Consider the following 24267-nt stretch of genomic DNA (forward strand, 5'->3'; position numbering starts at 1 on the left):
AAAAAAAAAAAAAAAAAAAAAAAAAAAAGAAAGACAATACCAAATCCTGGAGAGAATACAGATTCAGAGGAACAGAAATTCTCATTCACTGCTGGTAGGAATGCAAAATGGCACAGCCATTTTGGAAAATCCTTTAAGAGTTTCCTATAAAGTTAAACCATCGGCACACGAATGTTTAGAATAGGTTTCTTTGTAAGTGCTAAAACTGGAAACCCAGATGTCCTCTCCTAGGTGAATGGACATACTATGGTACATCCATACAATGGAATGACATTTAGCAATAAAGAATAATGGACTTGGAATAATTTAAAAGGTACTTTGCTAAGTGAAAAAGTCAGCCCCCAAAGGCTGCATACTGTAGGACTCCATGTACATTACATTCTGGGAAAGGCAAAAACATGGGGATGGAAAACAGAGAGCAGTGGTTGTTGAAAGATGGGGTACGTAGGAAAGCTGACTATGAAGAGGCCATGCAAGGCAATTTTTAGAGTGATGGAACTGTTTAGTACAGTACTGTCAGGGTGGATACCTGCCTCTGCATTTGCCAAAACCCACAAAACAGTACTCAACAAAGAATGCACTTTACTGTATGTAATTTTTTTTAAATGCCCAGAATTTCTGGGGAACCCAGGATAGAATGCAGACTGTAACGAATCTACCTGTGTTACAAATGTAACCTCATTACCTCATTGAAGGGCAGTGGAGGGGGAAAAAGGGAGCTTACCTAAATAACTGTGTATATAACATTGCTATGTCTAGATACCAAAGGCTAAAATGAACAAAAAGAACTGTACACAAACATTATACCTGATTGGTAAATTTGTTTCTCACATAAGTAACTACTGAAACTACTTTACAGGTTGCATAAATAAATATATTGTAGCCAATGAGAAGCCAAATTTCTTTTCTTTTTAATTTTTAATGTTTTATTTATTTCTGAGAGAGAGAGAAACAGCATGAGCAGGGGAGGGTCAGAGAGAGAGGGAGACAGAATCCGAAACAGGCTCCAGGCTCTGAGCTAGCTGTCAGCACAGAGCCCAACACAGGGCTCGAACCCATGAACCGCGAGATCATGACCTGAGTCAAAGTTGGACGCCTAACCGACTGAGCCACCCAGGTGCCCAAGAAGCCAAATTTCTTACTTTCTGAGAAAGAAGTCACTAATAAGCAAAGAGAACATTGGGATGAATCCTGTGGTGCCAGAGTCAAGTCAGAGATATCTGTGTAAACCTTGTTTAGTTTCATATGTATAATGTATATAGTATATAACATAGATATAAACATAGATATTTGTGTGTACGTGGATTAGTGTACATAGCATGTTTCCTAGCTTCTTCCATTGAAGGGACAAGAAACAATGATATCCAGTAGCAACAAATTTTTTTTAATGTTTATTTATTGAGAGAGAGAGAGAGAAAGCAGGAGAGGGGCAGAGACACACACACACACACACACACACACACTCAGAAGCAAATTCCAGGCTCTGAGCTGTCAGCACAGAGCCCGATTCAAGGCTTGAACTCACGAACTGTGAGATCATGACCTGAGCCGAAGTTGGACGGCTAACCAACTGAGCCAGCCAGGAGCCCCAGATTTTGGTTTCTAAATACCATTCACTAAAACAAACAAACAAACAAACAAAACAGAACAAAACTATTCACCAATAAAAGGAAGCAGGGCTCCTTGGGGAAATGGCTGATTCTAGAGCTTGGGTAAGACAAGTATAAGCTGGGAGCATCTTGTAGTGCCAGAAAGGAAGTGCTAAGCAAACAAACCTGGAAGCATGCCGAAGGACACAGAGTCAGTGTGAAAGAACATTCAATAACCAAAGTTAAATAATCTGAGCAACAAAATAAGTAACACAGTATTGGACTATAACCCAAAGAATAAAATAAATATCCATACTGATATAAGTAAATGATGTAAATAAATAGGGAGAAAGGACAAATCATTCCAGAAAAATTACAATTCACAAAAGTAGAAGGAATGAAGGAAATTATCATAGTAACTGCAGCAGGAATGATCCACTGATAAATCCTAAAATTAGTGAGTGAAACTTTAGGGAAAAATAGGACATCTGAATCGTCTCAAAGTATCTCCCCGAAAATTATTAATTATTGTGGGGCTTTTAACATATGCCCACACATTCTTGGATAATCCTCCCTTCAGGAGGTAGAGCTTAAATCCCCTCCCTTTCAATGTGGGCTAGACTTAGCAAGTCATTTCTAACAAACAGAGTATTGAGAGGGGCTTTACAGTGGGAGAAATCTGGCAGATACAACCCAAACCAAACAATCAAGGTTAATGTTAACAGCACCAGAAATAAGTCATGTTGACATCATACCCTAATATGACATAATGAGAAAGGTATGTTTTCCCAAAATCTGTAATGCCAGTGTAATCATGAAAAACCCAAATTGAGAAACATTCTACAAAATAGCTGATGAGGACCCTTCAAAAGTATCAAAGTCATAGACTGGAAACTGTCACAGATTGGAGGAGCCTAAAGAGACAGGAGCTAACTAAATGCAATGTGGGATCCTAGAAGGGATCCTAAAGAGGATAAGGCCGATAGTATAAAAACTAGTGAGAACCAATGAACAGTATTGTACCAACATCAATTTCTAAGTGTTGGCAAATGTACCATGATGATGTAAGATGTTAATTTTAGGAGAAGATGGGTGAAGGGTATACACGAACTCTCTCTACTATCTATGAAACCCTTGTATAAATCTGTAATTACTTCAAAATGTCACAGACAACAATAAAGTAGAACAGGGTTTCCTCACCTCGGAACAATACACAACGATTTGGGGCAGAATAAATCTTTGTTGTGAGGAGCTGTTTTATGCATAGTAGGATGTCTGGCAGCACTCCTGGTCTCTACCCAGTATATGTCAGGAACCAACCTCCCCAGCTGTTACAACCAAAAATGTCTCCAGAAATTGCAAATGTCCCCCAGGGGGAAAACTGACCCCAGGCTGAGACCAATGATGCACAGCTGCATGACATTAACACGTAAAGTTATCCATAACATACTGCTAAGACTGGAGGTAGAGCAGGACACAGAAGAACAGCAAATGTATGAGTCAATATACGTAGAAACACACACACATAAATGAACCCTGAAGACGTTATGCTAAGTGAAAGTCACAAAAGAGACAAATATTGTATGATTCCATTTATATAAGGTACCTGAGAGCAGTGAAAATCACAGACATAGAAGGTGGAACGGTGGTTACCAAGGGCTGGGAGGAAAGAGGAATGGGGAGGTACTGTTTAAGAGTACAGAGTTTCAGTTTTACAAGACAAAAAGAGTTACGGAGATACATGGTGTGACGGAGATACATGGTGTGATAATGGTCACACAGATTCATGCATTACTTAATGCCACTAAGCTGTACACTTAAAAATGGTTAAGATGGAGGTTCTGGCTGGGTCAGTTGGTGGAGAATATGACTTTTGATCTCAGGGTCCGGAATTCGAGCCCAATGTTGGCTGTAGAGTTTTTTTACTTAAAAAAAAAAAAAAGGTTAAGGCAGTAGATTTTATGTGTATTTTACCAGTGTAAAATCGGGGAGGGGGGGGAGACACATAAGCACGTATGCATAAATACACAAATGTCTGAAAGGATATGCACCAGCATGGTTAAAATGTTTTACCTTCTAATGCTAAGACTATAGTGATATTTCCATTGTACTTTCCTGTTATTTGGACTTTTTCCCCCCAAAACCCAACTCCTATTGATTCTGTCTCTAAAATGTCAAAATGGTTACCTCTTCTTCCCAGCCAAAGACCAACTCCAGCCCCTCTCACCCAGGCTATTGTAACCGAATCCTAAGCTGTTTATCCCTCTCTAACCCACTCTCCACCCCAGTCATCAGAGTAACCCTATGTAACAGATTCACTATCACTTGTGAATTTAAAACCCCACGCCTCCTGGCATTCCTTTCAAGGGCCTCTACAATTTGTTCACAGGGTCCTATACTTTTAGTTTTACCTCCTACTACTGTTCCTCAAGTATCCTCTATGCCAGATAATTCGTAGTCATTCCTTGAAAATGTACCGTACACTTTTATTCTTCCTTTACTTTGCTCATGCTGTTCTTTTGTCAGGAACAGTCTTCCTCGGCTGCCTGATAAAATGTATACAGTGGGTACAGGGGAAAAGAATGGGATGCAGGATGAATGGATAAATAAGTCAGAAGACATGGAGGAGAAAACATAGAATGGCACAGAGATAGGGCTCAAGAAAGTAATTTTCTGGAGGGGTGAGATAATGATACTGCCTATCTCATAAGGCTGTGATGAGACTAAATGAGATAATACATGTCAAACTTTTAGAATGGTACCTGGCATATATACTATTATTGCTTTCTGTGTTGCTGCTATTATTATGAAGATTATTCATGCTGTAATGGTGTGAGCTTGAACTCTGGATGCCACAATAAGGAAGCAGCAGTGGTGAACCTCTAGCTCTGAACCAGGGCCCCAAAGGTAAGCAAGGAGGCAAAAAGGGCCCCAGTCTGATTCAAATTTATCTAAAGAATTCAAACTACACAAGAAACCAAAACCAATTTAGTTAAGCCAAATACAAGTACATTATACAAATTATATATGTGAATTCCTACATACCCCAAGTAACTTTTACCCCTGGAACATATATTCCATTTGAAGAATAGCTATTTCAACACCCTGCCCCAGGCACTGAAGCATCAGGGCAGCACCTCATCCTCACAAATCTGAACCTGCAAGGCCCATTTGTGCTCTCCCATGAGTTCTCATTTGGCCAGTAGTGACATAACATCGAAGGTCTGATTCCAGAATTCTTCTCATTGCTGCAAAAAAGTGAATATACAGTATATGAACAACCCACCCAAGCTGAATACTGTAGCCAAAGGAAAACTAAATTCAGTCACAATGGAGGTGAATCGAGGGATCTAGAAACTCATAGATTTTTTGGAGGAGTCAAAAATTTTGAGATTTCCTTCTTAGCTTCTTGTCAGCCTCAGTCTTTTAAACATGCTCCAGGCTCTGTGCTGGCAGTGAGCACAGAGCCTGATGCGGGGCTCGAACCCACGGAACCACGAGATCATGACCTAAGCGAAAGTCAGACGCTTAACCGACTAAGCCACCCAGGCGCCCCCTTTTTTTTTTTTTAATGTTTATTTATTTTGAGAGACAAAGAGTGCATGAGTGGGGGAGGGGCTGAGGGAGAAGGAGAGAGAGAGTCCCAAGCCCGCTCAGCAGTGAGCCCTCCATGGGCCTTGATCCCACAAACCATGAGATCATGACCTGAGCTGAAATCAAGAGTCTGACGCTCAACCAGCTGAGCCACCCAGGCACCCCCAGGCTCAGTCTTTTTTTTTTTAAAGGATGCGCCTCTGTTCAGTTGTGGCAAACAGCCTCCAGACAGCCCCCACCTCTCCTGGTTAACAGGTTTTTGTGGCTTTTATTCCGTGTCCTACTAAGCCTCTGTGATTCACTCCCTCCTCTCCTTTTATATCCCTCCCCCATGCATCCCAGATCTCCCTTGAGCACTATCAGACAAACAGTCCCTTGGTTAAAAAAAAAAAAAAAAATACTGCTCCTAAATCATGTCCCAAAGCAGACAAAAAGAACCCAGACTCCACATCTATTAGATGACACATGGGCTGCTCACAAGTCAGGCTGCCAAAAATCATTTGCTTCTCCTCTTGTAGGTTTAGACAAACACAAAGGGAACAGTGCGCCTATGTATGACTGCTGCTTCTCCGCAGGACTTGAAGAACTACAGCATTAGGGATACTTCCTCTCTATAAACCCAAATAGAACACTTTGTTTATTTATCTCGTGGCATATAGTTGGCAGTCTGTATTTCCAGGCAGTCATTGTACATCTTTTGGCAAGTGCCTTCATGTTTCTCAGTACAATGTTTCATCCAGTCACTGAAGGCGATGCATTGTACCTTGAATTTACATGCCAAGAAAAAGACTCAGACTGAAAAGAAGACCTTCAGTATCATCTTCCTGCAATATATTAGACACTCCACAGGAGTCAGAAGACCCAGATCCAATTCCCAGGTGTGATCTCTGGTGTGCTCTTTAATCTTCTGTGCCTCAGTTTTTCCATCCCGGAAAACAGGCATTGTATTACCTGACCCTCCTTAAATTTAGGCTCTCACTGCTGACTAACAACATTTATGTTTCTATAATATGTGAAACCGGCATTTGGAAAACTCAGGAAATTAAGCATAAATGTTGTTTCTCCCTATAATCACACCTGCCAGGGAGAAATCCAAAGTGGAGCCCAGCAGGAGTCTCTGAGCAAGTAGTCCCTCAGAGAGTTTCTGACTTCCCACGCAACAAATCTAGTGCAGGAGAATGGGAAGCAAGAAGCCACGCAGGACCTTCAGATGCGACATGGCTACAGAAGCAAGTCATTATCCACGGGGCTCCAGAACAATATTATCTATCACCCTAGATATACTACCCTTAACATTCCATCGTGGTTTTCCCTTGAAGAAGCTACCTCAATACACTTATTCAATGTTCACAAAAAAACAATCACTTTCCCTGGACGGGAACTGCCCCAACTGCCCTGGGACCACCCTACGGTTAAGGCAGGACAAAAGGATGACAAAACAAGTATGAGGTGCAAGACAGTTTAAGATTTAACACAGTGTTTTACAATCCTTTTTGAATTACAAGTATACTTATGATAAACAAAATTCTGGACATCATTCCAAAAGCAAATATTTATTATTTAAAAGATCAACTTGGAAGCTTGAAAGAACTCTCTAAAGATCACACTTTCCATTTGGTCATCCTTTGGTCTGTGGCCGTACAACGAAGTTTACTGCTCCGTCTAGGCTCTCCCCAAGGCCAAGCTTCCCCTTTGTTTTAGTAAACATTCTCTATCAAATTATTGACATTATATTAAATCTCTTAGTTGCAGCAAATTTTATCCCCATAGGCAATGCCTCATGTGGCCAACACTCCATTTGACAGACATCACTATGAATTCATACTATGATTCACAACATGAATACTGAAATACATTTTATATCCTGATCAAAATGTAGCACACTCCTGTGAAAGATGAGTGGCATACAAGTTAAGAAATACTCTAATGACTGAACACCACAGCTCCTGCCTCATCTAAAGAGGATGGCTTTGTGCGGATAAGGCAGTGGGCATGGAAAGTAAACACCTGTGTTCAACACCAGGTTTGCTACTTACTGTCAGATCTTACTGTAAGGCCTGTTGTCTTCACCTGTGAAATGACAATGATTTCTACCTTACAAGGTAAGGTAGAATAAAAAGCATATGTAAGTATTTTATAAACAAATTTGCTATGCAAATTTAAGTTATTACTATCATCCTGCCCGTGTATTTATTTGAAATTGAAAATGCTCTTTCAAGGAGCTGGTAATCTGACATTAAGAATATCATTTTGGGGGCGCCTGGGTGGCTTAGTCGGTTAAGCATCCGACTTTTGCTAGGTCATGATCTCGGGGTTCGTGGGTTCGAGCCCCACGTCGGGCTCTGTGCTGACTGCCAGCTCAGAGCCTGGAGCCTATTTCAGAGTCTATATCTCCCTCTCTCTCTGACCCTCCCCTGCTCACGCTGTCTCTCTCTCTCTTCCTCTCCTAGAAATAAATAAAAATATTAAAAAAAAAAGAATATCATTTTGTACACCTGAAACTAACGTAACATTGCGTGTCAGCTATACTTCAATTCTTTTTTTAAATGTCATTTTGTTCACATGCTTACTAAAAATTCTGAGTCAACCTCAAGTTGCTAAAAAGCACCATCTCCCTCCACTGGATAAAAAACAAGTGAAAGGGCACCTGGGTGACTCTGTCGGTTAAGCGGTTAAGTTTCCGACTTCAGCTCGGGTCATGATCTTGCAGTTCATGAGTTTGAGCCCCACATCGAGCTCTGTGCTGACAGCTCTGAGCCTGGAACCTGCTTCAGATTCTGTGTCTCCCTCTCTCTCTGCCCCTCCCTGCTTGCACTCTCTCTAAAATGAATACGTGTTAAAAAAATTTTTTTTAAATAAAAAAAAAAAAAACAGTGAAGCAAGTAACAGGGGCATGGGAAGCAAAAGTAGAAGTGAAGAACTGCGTATAACCACATAAATGGGGCAGAGATACTTTATATAATTATTTGGACTGAAAAGTAAAATTAAAGGTCAAAGTTTTCCAATGGGAATCAAGAGGAAATGTTACAAATATCCATGGTATAATCAAAACTAAACACAACCTACAGCCAGTTCAGGAGGCTCAATAATCTTCAAAGTGTTTTCATACATTAAATAATCCTGTGGCATCCTTAGGACAGAAGAAATTTAATTCCCATATTCTAGTTATCTACAGAACCACAGGAAAAAGGTGAATGGATCAGGATGTGCCGTTTTAATAAGGCAAATCAACAAATATTTCACCAAATATTAAGGGTCCACTATAGGGGTGCCTAGGTGGCTCAGTCGGTTAAGCTTCTGACTTTGTCTCAGGTCATGATCTTGCAGTTTGTGAGTTCGAGCCCCGCATCAGGCTCTGTGCTGACAGCTCAGAGCCTGGACCCTGCTTTGGGTTCTGTGTCTCCCCCTCTCTCTGCCCCTTCCTCACTCATGATCTGTGTCTCTCAAAAATAAATAAACTTTAAAAAAAATGTTTAAAAAAAAAAAGGGTCCACTATATCATCAGCACGATATGAGGCACGTTGCCCCACAGACATGACTTATTTTACGGTCAACAAGACCTCAACCTTGTTCTTGTTCAGAAATGTTCAGAAAGAAACATTTCTTGGGGCACCTGGGTGCCTGGGTGACTCAGTTGGTTAAGCGTCCGACTTCAGCTCAGGTCATGATCTCATGGTTCGTGGGTTCGAGCCCTGCATCCGGCTCTGTGCTNAAAGAGCTATATACACACACTCATTGCCAGAAGTCACTAACTTACTTAAAAATAAATGTAAAATTAAGGGGCACCTGGATGGCTCAGTCAGTTAAGCATCTGACTTCAGCTCAGGTCATGATAACTTGCAGTTTGTGAGTTTGAGCCCCACATCATGCTCTGTGCTGAGAGCTGGAGCTTGCTTCAGATTCTGTCTCCCTCTCTCTCTGCCCCTCCCCAGCAGGCATTCTGTCTTTCTCTCTCTCGAAAATAAACAAACATTATTTAAAAATTATTTTAAATAAATGTAAAACTAAGATGACTTCCTGAGAACACTTCCCTGGCATGGCTACGTCTGATGTATGGGAAAGAGAGGGAACAAGGAGCAGTGGTGTGTTATTGTATTTATTTATTTATTTATTTTAATGTTTTATTTATTTCTGAGAGAGAGACAGCATGAGCAGGGGAGGGTCAGAGAGAGGGAGACAGACTCCAAAGCAGCCTCCAGGCTCGGAGCTGGCTGGCAGCACAGAGCCCAACGTGGGGCTCGAACCCACAAACCGTGAGATCATGACCTGAGCAGAAGTCAGATGCTTAACCGACTGAGTCACCCAGGCGCCCCATGTGGTGTGTTATTTTAAGTAGGAAGAACATGGGGCGCCTGGGTGGTTCAGCAGGTTACGTGTCCGACTTCGGCTCAGGTCATGATCTCACGGTTCGTGGGTTCGAGCCCCGCGTCGGGCTCTGTGCTGAAAGCCAGCTCAGAGCCTGGAGCCTGTTTCGGATTCTGTATCTCCCTCTCTCTCTGCCCCTCCCCAGCTCACACTCTGTCTCTCTGTCTCAAAAATAAATAAACGTTAAAAAATTAAATAAACAAACAAACAAATAAATAGGAGGATCAGCAAAGGCCTCATAAGGCAACATCTGAGTAAAATAAGCAAGCCACAGGGTTCAACAGACAGAGAAGTTCCACCAGGCAGAGGCAGTAAGTGCAAGAGTCCTGACATGGGTCATACCTGTTGCGCTCTCCCCCCACCCAAGATACTTCCCCCTTGGATGTCCCGTTGCCACACCTGCTGTGCCCTGCCAAATCTTCCTGACCTCCTGCCCTGCTCACCATGCTCTCCCAGGCCCACAGACCTGAATCCCGAATCACCCGGTGTGCGTTATTCTTTCAGCAATCAGTAACCAACTCACTTTAACATGATTACATCTTTCTTTTCCCCTGCATTCCCTACACCCACCCCCAAATCCAATTCATCAAGCACACTATTGACAAATGAATGCTCCTTACACACTGTCTTCCTTCATCCTGTGGCTCCCGCCCCATTCCACGGTAGCTGCAACACCTAATGAACTGCCTTTCACCATCCTCCAGGCACACGTGCCCATTTCACTTTCTGAATCTTCCTTCCTGTTCTCTCCTTTGACATGCCTTTTCTTTTTTTTTTTTTTTAATGTTTTATTTATTTCTGAGAGAGAGAGACAGCGAGTTTTTCTTTCTCAGAGTGAGACAGTGAGCAGGGGAGGGTCAGAGAGAGACACACACACAGAATCCAAAACAGGCTCCAGGTTCTGAGCTGGCAGTCAGCACAGAGCCTGACGCAGGGCTCGAACCCACGAACCACTGTGAGATCATGACCTGAGCCGAAGTCGGACGCTTAACCAACTGAGCCACCCAGGCGCCCCGCCTTTTCTTCTTTCGTATCTCTCCAAACTTCACCTTTTAAGTCCCTTAAAAGAGAGCTTTCCATGACTAGCCACGCCAGCTTTCACTGATTTCTCCCTTCTCAGAAATTGTAGGGTTAGGTATAAAATCTAGCACTTGCAGTCTCTCTCCGCCCTGCCCCATCCACCTTGCAAAGCACCATTAATATCACAGTTCAAACACTAATTCTGCTTTGTTTCATGTTTAGCCGGACTAAAACTCTTTGAGGAGAGGGATTACGGTTTTCTCTCTCTAAAAGAGCCTTGCGGAAAAGAGCACCTATGGTATTTTTAGCGCTCCCCTCGTACACTGCATTAAGTGCTTTACTTTATCACGTTAATCATCACAGTTGCGTTACGTTACTGACATTCTTCTCCCTATTTTACAGAAGAAACAAAGGCACAAAAAGAGTTCAGGCTGAAGTCACATATCTTAGAAAAGGCAGGGCTGGGATTTGAGGTAAAGTCTGTCTCTTAAAGCTGACACAGAGTAGAGGCCGCAAACAAATATTTGTTGAATTATCCTAATCATTCATGTGTGTTGATGGTCAAGTCACTCCAAAAGAAACCATGCCCAGGCGTTTATAGGGTGCAGACTCTGGGAAGTACTGCCCTTCCTTGCTGAGTACCCGTCACTGAGGGGCTAGACTCAGTGCCAGGCAACTTCACAGTCAAGCACCTCATTTACTCTGAAACTCATTAATTGAAAATTATCTTCGATACACAGCGTTGGTAATTCCTCCATCACAGATTTACCCAAAATGTCACCCACTCTCAACCCGAGCCCAAATGCACCCAGGTGCTGTGTGTGCACTACACTCCTTCTGGGCTTTCCTCCAACTCAGGGACGAGAACAAAGCCTCCCGACTCCCATCAGCCAGTAGCTTAAAAACCTCTAACCTCAACTTAAACATTTACCAAGTGCAAGGCCCTGGCCTTCTTGAGGACCTTGCTCTTCATTCTAAAATTCATAATCTCAATTATTAAGCACCACAGCCCTGTGAGCAGGTGGCATTTTTTTCCACTTTACAGATACATCAAGCTCACGTGGCCGAGGGCAGATCCGGAACTAGAATCCAGGTCTCGATGAATATCCACCCTGTTCCATACCCTCAGGGGGCACTCAGAGAGAGTAATCAACGTACACCCGTGTCGCTGAATACTCTTAGGTAGCAAAGGCTCTGCAAGAATTTTCATTCAAAAGATATTTACTGGACGCCTGTCAAGCTTGTAGGTTCAAATGCTACCTCCTCCACTTATTCGCTGTGTGACACAGGGAGAGCCGTTTCATCTCCCTGGGTGAATTTTTTCATGCGCAAGTGGAGATGACAGCACCTACCCACAGCAACGTCGTGAGATGTAAATGAGATGAGGAAAGCCAATCAATCGCCTGGCACTACGGCAGGCACACGGTGGGTGGGCATCTAGTACTAACGGGTTCCCTGCATCTGCCCACTCGGCCCCACCAGCCCCCGGTTCACCCACTACACCCATGCGACAGGGTATCCACTCGGCCAGAGGCCCTCACGCGGCCTCTGGGGTTCCCAGGCCCGTGGCCGGCCGCACTGTCATACCTGCATGGAGTCAGCGCTGACGATTTCGCCACCGAGCCGTTGGCCTAGCTGCAACGCCAGAGTGGATTTGCCGGTGCCCGTCGCCCCAAGAATCACTACAAGAGGCAGTGTCCGTTGCAGACCCCGGAGCCCGGAGCCCACAGACACTGCTCGGGCAGCCGCCACCGCCGCCATCTTGAAGATATCTGCGCTTGTGCGGGAGCAGCTGTCCCCATGGCAACCGCTAGTGCGCCTGCGCAGACCTAGGACCTCCCCCACCCCTCTCCGGTTAGGAGGATGAGTGGAGAGGTGGGAGCGGCGGGACCGTGGCTTCCAAGCTTGAGAGGCTCTCGACCTGACTGCCCTCAAATAGCTGGTACCAGAGCCTCAACTCTCGCCTCTCTCCTTTTTGTTTTTTTAGCAGCCGATAATCAATTTATTAAAACGATTTGTTTAAACTATCTCCTCTCTTAAATGGGAGATGGCAATCCTATCTCAAATCTATCCCTGTTATTTGTTTCTTTCACGGCACCTAGATCTTTTCTTTATGCCGCTAATTACAATATAAAATGATATACTGACTCCTGTATATTGTCTGACTTCCATTCCAGGCTGTTAGTTCCAAAAAAGGCAAGGAACAGATTCTGCCTAGGTCTAGGTCCCTGCTAATATCTCCAGTGCCTAGCACAGTGCCTGATGTGAAACAGGCAGTGTTAAATGGAGAAGAGAATGGTTTGCCTCTCTAGTGCTGGAGCCACTGAACTAGAAGTGTGGTGTTTTCCAGGATCAGATCTGCCTAGTTCTCAGGCAAGGGTAGCTGCTCTAAATGTTTTTATCCCACAAAACAAACCCAGACACAGAAGGAAGGACAAAATTTTCCATCTCTTTGGCAAAAGGATGCAAAAGATGGATTGAGAACAGAGAAAAGCAAGTAAACCACAAAATGTGAAGAGGAAGAATAAGGAAGGCAGAAGGGATAAAGGAGTTGTAACCCTCAGATGAAAGTGAGGACCAGGGGTGCCTGGGTATTCAGTGTCTGACTTCAGCTCAGGTCATGATCTCGCGGTTCATGGGTTCAGGCCCCATGTTAGGGCTGTCTGTGCTAACAGCTGGGAGCCTGGAGCCTGCTTCAGATTCTCTCTTTCCTTCTCTCTGACCCTCCCCTGCTCGCTCGCTCTCTCTCTCTCTCAAAAATGAATAAACATTTAAAAAAAAAAAAAAGTGGAGACCAGAAGACCGAAATTCAAGAACCACAACCTTAAAGAAAGGGCTTTGTGATAGACCTGGGTTCAAATCCCAACTCTGCTACTTACCAGCTGCTGCATGACCTCACTTTGCCTCTTAGCCTCACTTTCTTTTTTTAATGTTTATTTCTATTTAAAAAAATTTTTTTTAATGTTTATTTATTTTTTGAGAGAGAGAGGCAGAGTATGAGTGGGGGAGGATCAGAGAGACGGAGACACAGAATCGGAAGCAGTCTCCAGGCTCTGAGCTGTCAGCACAGAGCCTGTCGCAGAGCCCAAACCCATGAACTGTGAGATCTGAGCTGAAGTCGGCTGCTTAACCGACTGAGCCACCCAGGCGTCCCTGTTTATTTCTTTCTTAAAGTTTATTTATTTATTTTTGAGAGACAGAGAGCAGGGAAGGGGCAAAGAGAGAGGGAGACAGGATCCCCAGCAGGCTCCACACTCTCAGCACAGAGCCCGATGTGGGGCTCAAACTCACAGATCTGTGAGATCGAACCCTTAACTGACTGAGCCACCCGGGTGCCAGTTATATTTGTTTATTTATTTATTTTTAGAGAGAGAGCACACATGAGCAGGGGTGGGGTAGAGAGAGAGACAGACAGAATCCCAAGCAGGTTCTGCACTGTCAGCACAGAGCCTGACGCAAGACTCAAACTCACAAATCGTGAGATCATGACCCAGGTCAAAATCAAGAGTCGGATGCTTAACCAACTGAGCCACCCAGGCGCCCCTTAGCCTCAGTCTTCTTATCATTAAATACCTCTCAGGATTGTCATAAGGATAAAACGGAGTTATATCCAAAAAGTGTGTACCACAATACCCTCACACATAACAACTATTGCTGAACACTTGGTGTTATTTTAATTGTAACACCCCGTCTGCCACACTAAAGAGGTAAGAGCAGAAGCCCAAGGGCAGAGAAATTTTCGGTACTGTGTAAAAATACCTAAATATCTATTTTACTAATCCCTTGTTAGCCAATTTAAGGGTTAATTTTTTTCTCCCTGAGATTATTACTTGGCTCTGCCTAGCTCTCAGGTCATATCACTAGGATCCCTTGGGCCAGAGGAATTACCCCTGGAAATTTAGATCGTATGATAGGCCTGCCTGGAATAACTGCCAATACATTTCTCAATCACTTGGATCACTGCTGGCATAATGGGTACTCTTGCAGACCCAGCCTAAACCTTGTAGCCACACATATTGTTTGGAGAACATCAGAACCCAGGGTCCCTTATTCCTCTTTTTCTCTGTCCAGTCTGCTTTGATCAAAAGCCTGTTCTTTCCAATTTGTGGTACCCGCCTGGGGCTGGTTTTAAAATCAAGATGTGTGGCCATATATTGGCAGACACTCTCACATGATGGTTGTTAACTGTAGAGCCTTTGCCTGGAGACTTTCAGAGGGTACGGTTACCATGACAACCACTAGAAAGATGGCAGGCAGGAGAAATGCTGCAAATAAAGCAAAGGAGAGGCTAATTTCATGACAACAATCTGACCATGACAGAGTGTGCTCACTCACAGATGGGAAAGCACTGTCCAAGTCATGACCAGGTGACTGTTACTAGAGAGAGAAAAAAGAGGGAAGTGGAATTTACCACTGAGAGACCCAAAGAGGGAGAGGCTGGTTACCAAGACAACTGAGGAGAAAGGAATGAAAAAATGGGGCTTCACCACAGCAGCAGAAAATTGCTTCTAGCCAAGCAACACGGGACTGTTGCTATAGAAACAAAGAGAACAGGGATCCTATAGACCATGGGGAGAATTATCACTGAAGTGCTGAGCAGGAAAGACTCCTAAATCAGAATGGAGCCCATGGTTCAAAACAAATCAGGAGAAGTGAGAAAAACATCATACCAATTCAATTTGTTTTAATTTTATCAGTCCTACCAAAAGAGAATAGGAACATATTTTTTAAATGCCTTTAGGCTATTCCATTTGTACCTCTATTTGTCTCCCCAATGATCTTCTGAACTCTAAATTACATTAAGAATAGTTCCTTCAAGATATCTGTAACTTGAAATCGTAACTGGAGAGTTAAAGTTCAGGGGGAAATTAGGAAATTGAAGTCTATGACCAAGAGTTAATAAGAATTTCTAAATATTTTATATATATACATATATATATACATACACACACACACACACATATAATCTTCTAATGGGAAGCTTTGCAGAGTAATAAAGAGACAAAAGGTACAAGAGAGGTCAAGAAAGCTATTTGTAGTCATGCCCAGGTATTAGCCCTGACCCCCTCTCTGCCTTCGGTGAGGCCAGATGGAAAGTAGTTCCATCTATTCTGAAAGATAACTCAAGAGGTAAGAGGGTCTTTCATTTAAGGTATATGTGTATAACCAGAGGTGGGGGAGGCAGAAGCCCGTTTCCAACATACTCCACTGCTTACAGATTATTAGGGATAAAGAATTTCTGGTTGAAAAGGCAATAATGCTGGGATAGGTTCAGTCCAGAAAAACACATGTAATATTTAAGAATAAGGAACTAGAGATACTCAAATTACTTGGAAGGTAATAATTCTTTGCCGCCTCTTCTGAAAGTCCACAACCAGCCACCTAATCATTATCTCAGCATGTACGTGTTGTACAGCGTCTGTCGGACCCATGTATAGTCAGGCTGGGCAACCTATGAAACTGCCTCACCTTCTTTAGGAAATTGAGAGTGTGGGGTGGGATAGGCATGAGAGGCAAAAAAGGAGAATGGGAGAAGTGCAGAGAGGTAGAGGGGATATCTGGGTGGTAACCCATTAGTGTTCATCATATTATTTCCTGCCCTTTGTATATTTTAAATAATTTATTTTGAAAAAAATTTTAGAAGGGCTCCTGGGTGGCTCAGTCAGTTAAACATCTGACTCTTGACTTCAGCTCAGGTCATGATCTCCCAGTTCATGAGTTTGAGCCCCACATCAGGCTCCATGCTGACAATGTGAAGCCTGCTTGGGATTCTGTCTCTTCCTGTCTCCTCCTCCTCTTCCCTGCTCACTCTCTATTTCTCTCTCAAAATAAATGAAAATAAATTTTTTAAAAACCCTTCTTAAAAACATTTAAAAAAATTTTTTAATGTTTATTTTTGAGAGAGAGAGAGAGAGAATGTGTGGGGGAGAGTCAGAGAGAGATTGAGACACAGAATCCAAAGCAGGCTCCAGGCTCTGAGCTGTCAGCACAGAGTCTGACGCAGGGCTCAAACTCACAGACCGTGAGGTCATGACCTGAACCAAAGTTGGTGCTTAATTGACTGACCCACTCAGGCACCCCTTAAAAACATTTTTTTTTAGAACAAATAAGAAGCATAGGGAGAAGACTAAAGGTGAAGCCATTTGAAGTGAAGCATCTAGAAAGTTCAAATGTTCAACATAGAAATCTAGGGATGCTGTGATGGGACAGAAGGAGGAACATGCCATGGGAGGCCTGAAACATCTGTTTTCAAGGTAAGAGAAGAAAGTCAAGTTGAAAACACGAGCTTTTAGGGGCGCTTGGGTGGCTCAGTCGGTTGAACCTCTGACTTCGGCTAAGGTCATCATCTTGCGGCCCGTGAGTTTGAGCCCCGCTCAGGCTGTGTCTCTCTCTCCGCCCCTCCTCACCTATGCTATGTCTCTCTCCATCTCTCAAAAATGAATTAATGTTAAAATAAAAAAAAAAGAAAACACTAGCTTTTTATACAACCCAAGGAGCCCTTGCAGCCTGACCCCCATACTAATTAGTATTTTTTTTTTNGGGTTGTTTCTTTTGATGTGCAGCCATACTAATTAGTATTAAAAAATTTAAAAAAATATTTCCTGTGGGATTGAATCATGATAAATTTGGTGCCTGTGTCAGTTTCCTAGGGCTGCCATAACAAATTACCCAAACGGTGTCACTTTTTTTTTCTTTTTTTTTTAATGTTTTATTTATTTCTGAGAGAGGGAGGGAGACAGCATGAGCAGGGGAGGATCAGAGAGAGAGACACACACAGAATCTGAAGCAGGCTCCAGGCTCTGAGCTGGCTGTTAGCACAGAGCCCGATGAGGGGCTTGAACCCACGAACCGTGAGATAATGACCTAAGCCAAAGTTGAATGCTCAACTGACTGAGCCATCCGGGCACCCCCCAAACTGTGTTGCTTAAACACACAGAAATTTATTCTCTCACAGTTCTGGACCCCAAAAGCCCAAAATCAAGGTGTCAGCAGGGCCATCTTCCCAAGCTTCCCTCTAGGGAAGAATCCTTCTTTGCCTCTTCTAGATTCTAGTGGTTGCTGGCATTCTTTGGTTTGTAGCAGCATGACTCCAATCCTGCCTCTGCCTTCCCATGACCATCTTCTCTGTGTGTGTGTGTTTGTCCAAGTTTTTCCCTCCCTAGGACCCCAGTCATTGGATTAGACCCCACCTCAATCCAGTATGGCATCATCTCAACTTGATGACATCTGCAAATAGCCTATTTCAGGTCAGATTCTTGGGTTCTGGACAGACGTGTATTTGGTGAGGGACAAAACACAGTACAGGGCCTGAGTAATCACAATATTTTCCATTGGTTGCTGTTTCCATTAGCGACTGGCTGATTCAGATTGGGGAGCCCAGATTTGCTCAAAACAATTCAGGTTCCCCTCACAAGAGAGTAGCGTTCACCATGTCATATGGTTTATGTTCCAGCTGAGGTTGAGTTACAGGGTTTTCTCTCCAGGGCACACCAGAATGTTCTCCAAGGGGGCTCGCTTCCAGTCTTCTCAGCTCCCTAAGAGGGCCTGCACACCCACAGCAGATCCCTGAAGGCTGCAAAATCAGAATGGGGGAGTGCAAAAAGGAAAAACATACAGAGCCGTAAGAGGTTCTTTCCAATCCTAATCTCATGGCTCTTGCAAGCCCTCTCCTCTGTGTCTCTGGCCCCTTCTCTTTCTCAAGGCTTGACATGTTGGGCCTTCATCATCTTTATATCCTGAGTCTCAAATCTGTACCTTCATTTCAAACCCCTTCCTGAAGTTTTAGTATCACATCCTCAACTTCCTGTTGGGTGCTCTATCTTGTATGACTCCATCATCTCAAATCTCATGAAACCACAATCAGTTTCTTTCCCTGACTTCCCTATTTGAAAGAATCACGGAGGATGTTTGCTATTGGAAGCATCCTCTTAGAAATCCAGTGCAACCCCTCTTGTTTGGTAAGAATGAGACTGCCCAGCCAGCACATCAGACCAGATTGTTCCCCATTCCCCAGATTCCATACAGCCTTCCCACAATCCCCTCTTCCCCAGAACTAGTCCCTCGGCCTAGAACACCTTCCTCTTCATCACTTAGCCAAATGCTTCTGGGACTTCTGGTTCCAGTTATAGTCACCGTATCCCCAACGAGAACTTTCCTGATGACTCCAAAGTGCTCTCTTCCCCTTCTGAGACTTGTAGCCCTTGACTGAGACACACACTGCCTTGTTTTGTGACGGTGTTTGCACGCTCATAAACTTCCCCAAGGAACCATAGCTTCATATATCGTTGTTCAGACACTATCCTCAGACACTATCCTCAGCGTTGTACATATAATAACTTGTTTAATCTTGACCACAGTCCTATGAGATAGATATTAATGTTATATACATTTTAGAGAAGAAGGAAACTTCTAGGACTCAGGGAGATTAAGTGAGTTGCCCAACATCACACAGGTAGTGACTCCAAATCCCTGTTCTTAAACCATTATACTATGCCATCTATATACCACCTTCAGTGATTTTTTTTTCTTTAAATTTCCATAGGATCTGGCTCCAACTCCTTATTCCAACATTCTTCTAAGTGTGACTTCAGGATTCCACCTTCCTGCTTGTTGGTCAGCAGTGTAGATTCCTGGTCTGACCTACTGCATCAGGTGGGATGGGTGGATTCTTAACACAGACTCCAGTTTGAGAGTCACTGCCTGAGCAAAATAGGCATTTGAGGGTTTAACTGTCTAAATGGAGTCCATCGACTCCTGCTCAGTTTGAAGGCACCACAGTCAGTGCCCAGTAAGGACAAATGGAGGGCCCATATGTGCAACTGCATCAGAGGCTGACAGCTCCCGTCTGCCATGGGTCACGGGATGCCACGGACCAAACAGAAGCTCAGATCTGTGCCTGCCTTTTCTCCTTTGCCTAGCTCAGTCTCCCCAAACCCTGGCTACTCTTTCCTTGATGACGTATTGCCTCTTGAGGCATCATGTACGAATCTCTATCACTTTTGAAATATGACTAATCTGCATTCTAGATGTGGCTTGCTAAATGGTTTGAATAACGCTTATCATTTACTGAGCACTTACTATTGGTCACAACAACTCAATGAAGTGGGTGCTATTATTTATACCTGTTTCACAGAGGAGGAAACTGGGGCTGAGAGAAGGGAATGATTTGCCCAAGGTGATAGCAAGGGTGCAGCTGGAAAATGCAGAGCCAGACTTGAAACTAAGATCTGTTGGGTGGGGGATACCACTTAAACGTACTGCTTCCCACAAGTTTAAAGGCAATCCGACACTTCCTAGGCACCTACTAGGCCCCTGGCACAGAGTGTAATTATTTAATAACTCACCTGATTAGAGACTTTAAGAACGTATTTACATTTCCTGGCCCAAAGAATAGGTAACGTTAATACAGTTGATCCCTTTGGCAGCAGTTCCAAATAAAGATATTAATAAGAGCTGCCCACTGGGCTTAAAGTAGAAATGCTCACACCCCAACGGAACTTTAGCTGACACATTTAGACACCTCCCATTCACCCCTGCCTGGTCACCCACTCATCAATCATCTGCCAATGGGCTATCTTCTCCTTAGAAAGGAGTCTCTTTCTCACTCGCTCCTATCACCTTCTAGATCAACAAAGCCATCCCCCTCCTCTCCTTCTCCTTCGAAAGTGAATATTCTGGAATATCCTAACTCTGGGAGCACCTTAGGCAAATTCAGCACATCTAAGATAGTTCAGCCCGTCTCATTCCCCCCAGAATATTCCCTGTCAACAGAGGCAGGAATTAGCACACACTTTAGCCTTTTTATTGTCTAACACAGAAGATGGCCTTTCTTTTTCATACCAAGTGTGGCTTCTCAGCTGCCCCTTACGGTCTATGTGCAGAGTCCCTTAGGTATGCTATTCCGAGGCAAACCTAATTTGTAGAAATTGTTCTCCAAAATCCAGGAATAAACTCCCAGCTATTTTCAGACAAAGATAGAGGTAGGAGTCTGTAGAAATGAGCTAGGAAGGAGCTTAAAATACTTCACATTCCAGAAACACCCTCCCTTCCCCCCAGGAGATGGCTTTATTCCCACTCCTTTCTCAGCAGAGTTAGACTCAAAAGAGCTGAAGTTTGGAGTCAGGCAGCTGGCGCTAGCTGTGTGGGCTCAGACAAATGATTTCAATGTCTTGAACCTTCAGTTTGTTCATCTGTGAAATGGAACTGACGCCACCCTGTTCTCCCGGTTATTGTGAGAATTAAGATATGTAAAACAGCAAGCATTAGTACCTGGACCTAGGTGTCCCTGCTGTTTTATAGAGGGCCCGTGAATTCTTTCAAGACCTAGGAAAGGGAGAGAAATCCTACAAATTAGTCTCTTGACAAGTGGCATCAAAAAAGAAGGATGAATATACTGGGAGCAGAGTGACAAGAACTGAAAGAGACAAAAAGTGAAGTTTTAAGAAGAGTCCCGACAATGCAAGTCTATGTTTATCAAACTGCTACATACAAACTAGGTTCTGTGGTTTAGAGGCAGTGGGGGTTGAGTGGAAAGTTTACCTGACAGGAGATTGGGTTTGGGATTCTGATTTTGTTATGTGACCTTGAGCAAGAAACCGCCCTGGGCTCCAGTACTATGTGGCAGAGCCTGCGTACTTGTGTTGAGGGTCACTTTGTAAACGTTAGGAATTTATAGGAATTTTTGGACTCTACTCAGGCTCCAAAGGAGAGAGGGAGAGCAGGCGGGCAATAGCAGCCAGCTCTCAGCTGTAAAGGATTAGCCGAGGCAAAGTGGCCTTCTTCTACCATGATACTCACGGCCTTTCTGAACAGCAACTGTTTGCCCTTCACAGTCCCAGAAGGGGCCTCTTTGGGGCAAGACTAACCCTCCCCCCGCCCCCCTCCAGCCCACAAATGCGGCCGAGTGACTGGTCATGGAACATTTGCTCCACTCCGTCCCAATAAGTGGCAGGCGCAATGGCCTCACGGAGAGACAATTCCAACAAGCAGTTAAGTGATGGAATTCCATGCTTACCTCCTCCACACACGCCATGCTAACAAAACCAGCTGTCCTTATGATGTAGTGGCTGAGACCTCTGGCTGTGGAGATGGGCAAAAGCGAGCTTAGATCCCAACACACAGACTTCCTGGCCGAGTAACTGAGTAACTTTGGGCTGTTTTGTTTTGCTCTTAGAACCTCAGGATGGCTCGGTCGGTTGAATGTCTGACTTTGGCTCAGGTCATGGTCTCATGGTTCATGAGTTCGAGCCTTGTTATCACACTGGCTGCCGTCAGCACAGAGCCTGCTTCGGGTCCTCTGTCCACCCCCACCCCCCCACCTCTGCCTCACCCCTCCCTTGCTTACACTGTAGCTCTCAAAAATGAATATTTATTATGGGAACAAAAAAGAACCTCAGTTTCCTCTTTCATAGCCCTGGCGCACAGTTGGTCGTGGTGTAACATGAAAGAAGGGGCAGAGTGCTTTGACATAGGCAGTGTTCTATCAGGAACAGCTGTTATTCAATTCTCCCCTTCTGCACGTAGGGCAAGTTTAGAAAGACTATGGGAGGGAAGAGGAGCCTTCATTTGCTTTCATTAATTGAGGGAGAAAGAAAAAAAGTCATATCACATCACAAAATCTTAGAGAAGTTTTAAGATATCCTGCATGGTCATCATACCACCAAGGTAAGAACCCGGTACCACCCTAAATAATATAAGGCTTCACACTTAAGAAAAGGGTTTAGGGGCGCCTGGGTGGCTCAGTTGGTTAAGCATCTGACTTCAGCTCAGGGCATGATCTCATGTTTGTGGGTTCAAGCCCCGCATCAGGTTCTGTGCTGACAGCTCGGAGCCTGGAGCCTGCTTCAGATTCTGTGTCTCCTCCTCTCTCTGCCCCTTTCCGACTTGTGCTCTGTCTCTCAAAAATAAATAAATGTAGGAAAAAAATTTTTTTTAAGAAAAGGGTTTAAAGCCTACTACTTCATTAATATCTGTCAGCCCCCTGGGCAGGGGCATTTATCCCCATTTTACAGAAAAGGAAACTAGGGGTCAGAAAGGTAAAGCTAAAAGTCACAGAACAAGTGGTGGAGTTCGGATTTCAAACCTTCTAAAGTTCAAATTCAGCCCTCTTTGCAATTCACAAGAGAATGCCACGTTCACTGAGTACACCACGGACTGAACCTACATTGTTTAGGCATGTCTGAAATGGCATTTCAGGAACCCAAACTGGAATGGCCTGGTTAGCAACATGGTTAGAGAAATGCAGCCCTCTGGATCGCTGACAGTTACCCTGAACTCGTTTTCCTTGGCTCAGGGGGACTTGGTTGGCATAAGGTGCCCCCACTCTGACATGTTTGAGAAATCTTTTATTAGCGGAAGTCTCAGAAGGCAACGTTTTAAAATCAGGCAATCGATAACCACAACTAAATACAAAATTTCAGGTAAATTTGCCTTTCAAAATAAATCAGACTCTTGCAACAGGAGAATTGCCCAAGAGGTTTTTTTTCTTCTTGTACAAAACAATTAACACCACTTTGCAAAAGGCATACAAAAATACAGTATTAAAAAAAAAAACAATAAAACAAACCACTGCTCCCAGCCTAATACCCAACAGCAGCTTATAAAACACAAGCTATTCAGGTGATACATCAGTAACCTACATCCCACCTGTTCTCCAATGACAGTTCCAGAAGTCAGTTGGCTCCCAAAAACCATACTCCAGAAGGTAGAGAGGTTCCCCCCCCCCAAATTTCCACTGGGTTCTCTGAGGCCAGAAAACAACCTCGGAAACAGACCACTGTGCATAATAAGTTTGGAAGTAGCAGCTGGCTTTCCCAGAGCCACAGAGAGTGCTCTACCCTCCCCATCTCCACCACCACCCCCCNAGCCAGTAGGCACCTGCTGCCCTGGGCAGAGTTCTGGAGGGGCTGATCTTTCTTCTAGGCCAGGCTTTGGGACTCCTGAGTTTGCCCACATGACACCTATTGGGTTAGATGTCTTTCCAGACTGGAGGCTGCACCTGGAGTCCACTTGGAGGTACCAAGTTCACCTGGGGCAAAATCCATCATGGTCAGCTAAGCAAGAGCTCCTGGAAACTCCTTTAAAACCCAGCAGGAAACTAGTCCGCCTTCTGGAGCATTAGATGAATCCCAGCAGCTCTGCCGGCAAGAACTGCAGTAAGGCCCAGACTCTGGGAAAGAGATGGGACTCATGTCAGGATTTGTGACAGGCCGGCGAGGGGCCCAAGGGTGGCTGCAGAGCTGGCAAGCTCTTTGGGAGCTGCACTAGGATAGTTCGCAGGGTTCTGGTAGAACTTCAAACATACCAGTCGGGGATCGAGAGCAGAGGGAAGTAGGAAAGAGGAAGTGGTACCGTTCTCCCTCCGGATGTGCCTGACATCTGCCTTGAGAAAAGATTCCAGGATGGAAAACACCTGGGCAGATCTCAAGTTCACGGCCGGCACTACAAGCCTTCCCCGGGCCTCAGGCTTAGGACCCATTTCCCAGTGTCTTAGGGAAATATTTCTGACCTGTGGGCAAGGGGTGCTGGAGAGCCTGTTGCATAACAAAGGCAGAAGGAAACAAAAAAGTCCCTTGTGAGGACAGAATGGTTTCTCGTCAGAGGAAAGGGCCCAGAGGGCTTTGAGACAAAGAATCTAGAGGCCAAGCTCTTTAAATGTTCTCAAGGTCGCAGCATTTAGAGTGGGAGGAGGGGTGTTGGC

At 44.2% G+C, this 24267-nt stretch overlaps 1 protein-coding gene and 1 non-coding gene across 4 annotated transcripts in view; one reads left to right on the forward strand and one right to left on the reverse strand.

The window, feature by feature from the left end:
- The window catches only part of TRIT1 (tRNA isopentenyltransferase 1), a 45605-nt gene extending 33276 nt beyond the window's left edge, over nucleotides 1–12329 (reverse strand). For all 3 annotated transcript variants that reach the window (XM_077751956.1, XM_077751955.1, XM_077751954.1), the window contains exon 1: nucleotides 12156–12329. In XM_077751956.1, coding sequence (XP_077608082.1) covers nucleotides 12156–12329 — 174 coding nt within the window. The remainder of the gene's footprint in view (nucleotides 1–12155) is intronic.
- On the forward strand, nucleotides 7442–7525 carry TRNAK-UUU (transfer RNA lysine (anticodon UUU)). The gene is given in 2 exon segments: nucleotides 7442–7478; nucleotides 7491–7525. It is a non-coding gene; the product is annotated as a tRNA-Lys (tRNA).
- Nucleotides 12330–24267: the final 11938 nt, after the last annotated feature.

This window comes from Crocuta crocuta, unplaced genomic scaffold, assembly GCF_008692635.1.
Source record: "Crocuta crocuta isolate KB4526 unplaced genomic scaffold, BGI_CrCroc_1.0 scaffold367, whole genome shotgun sequence".
NCBI classification, from domain to species: Eukaryota; Metazoa; Chordata; class Mammalia; order Carnivora; family Hyaenidae; genus Crocuta; species Crocuta crocuta.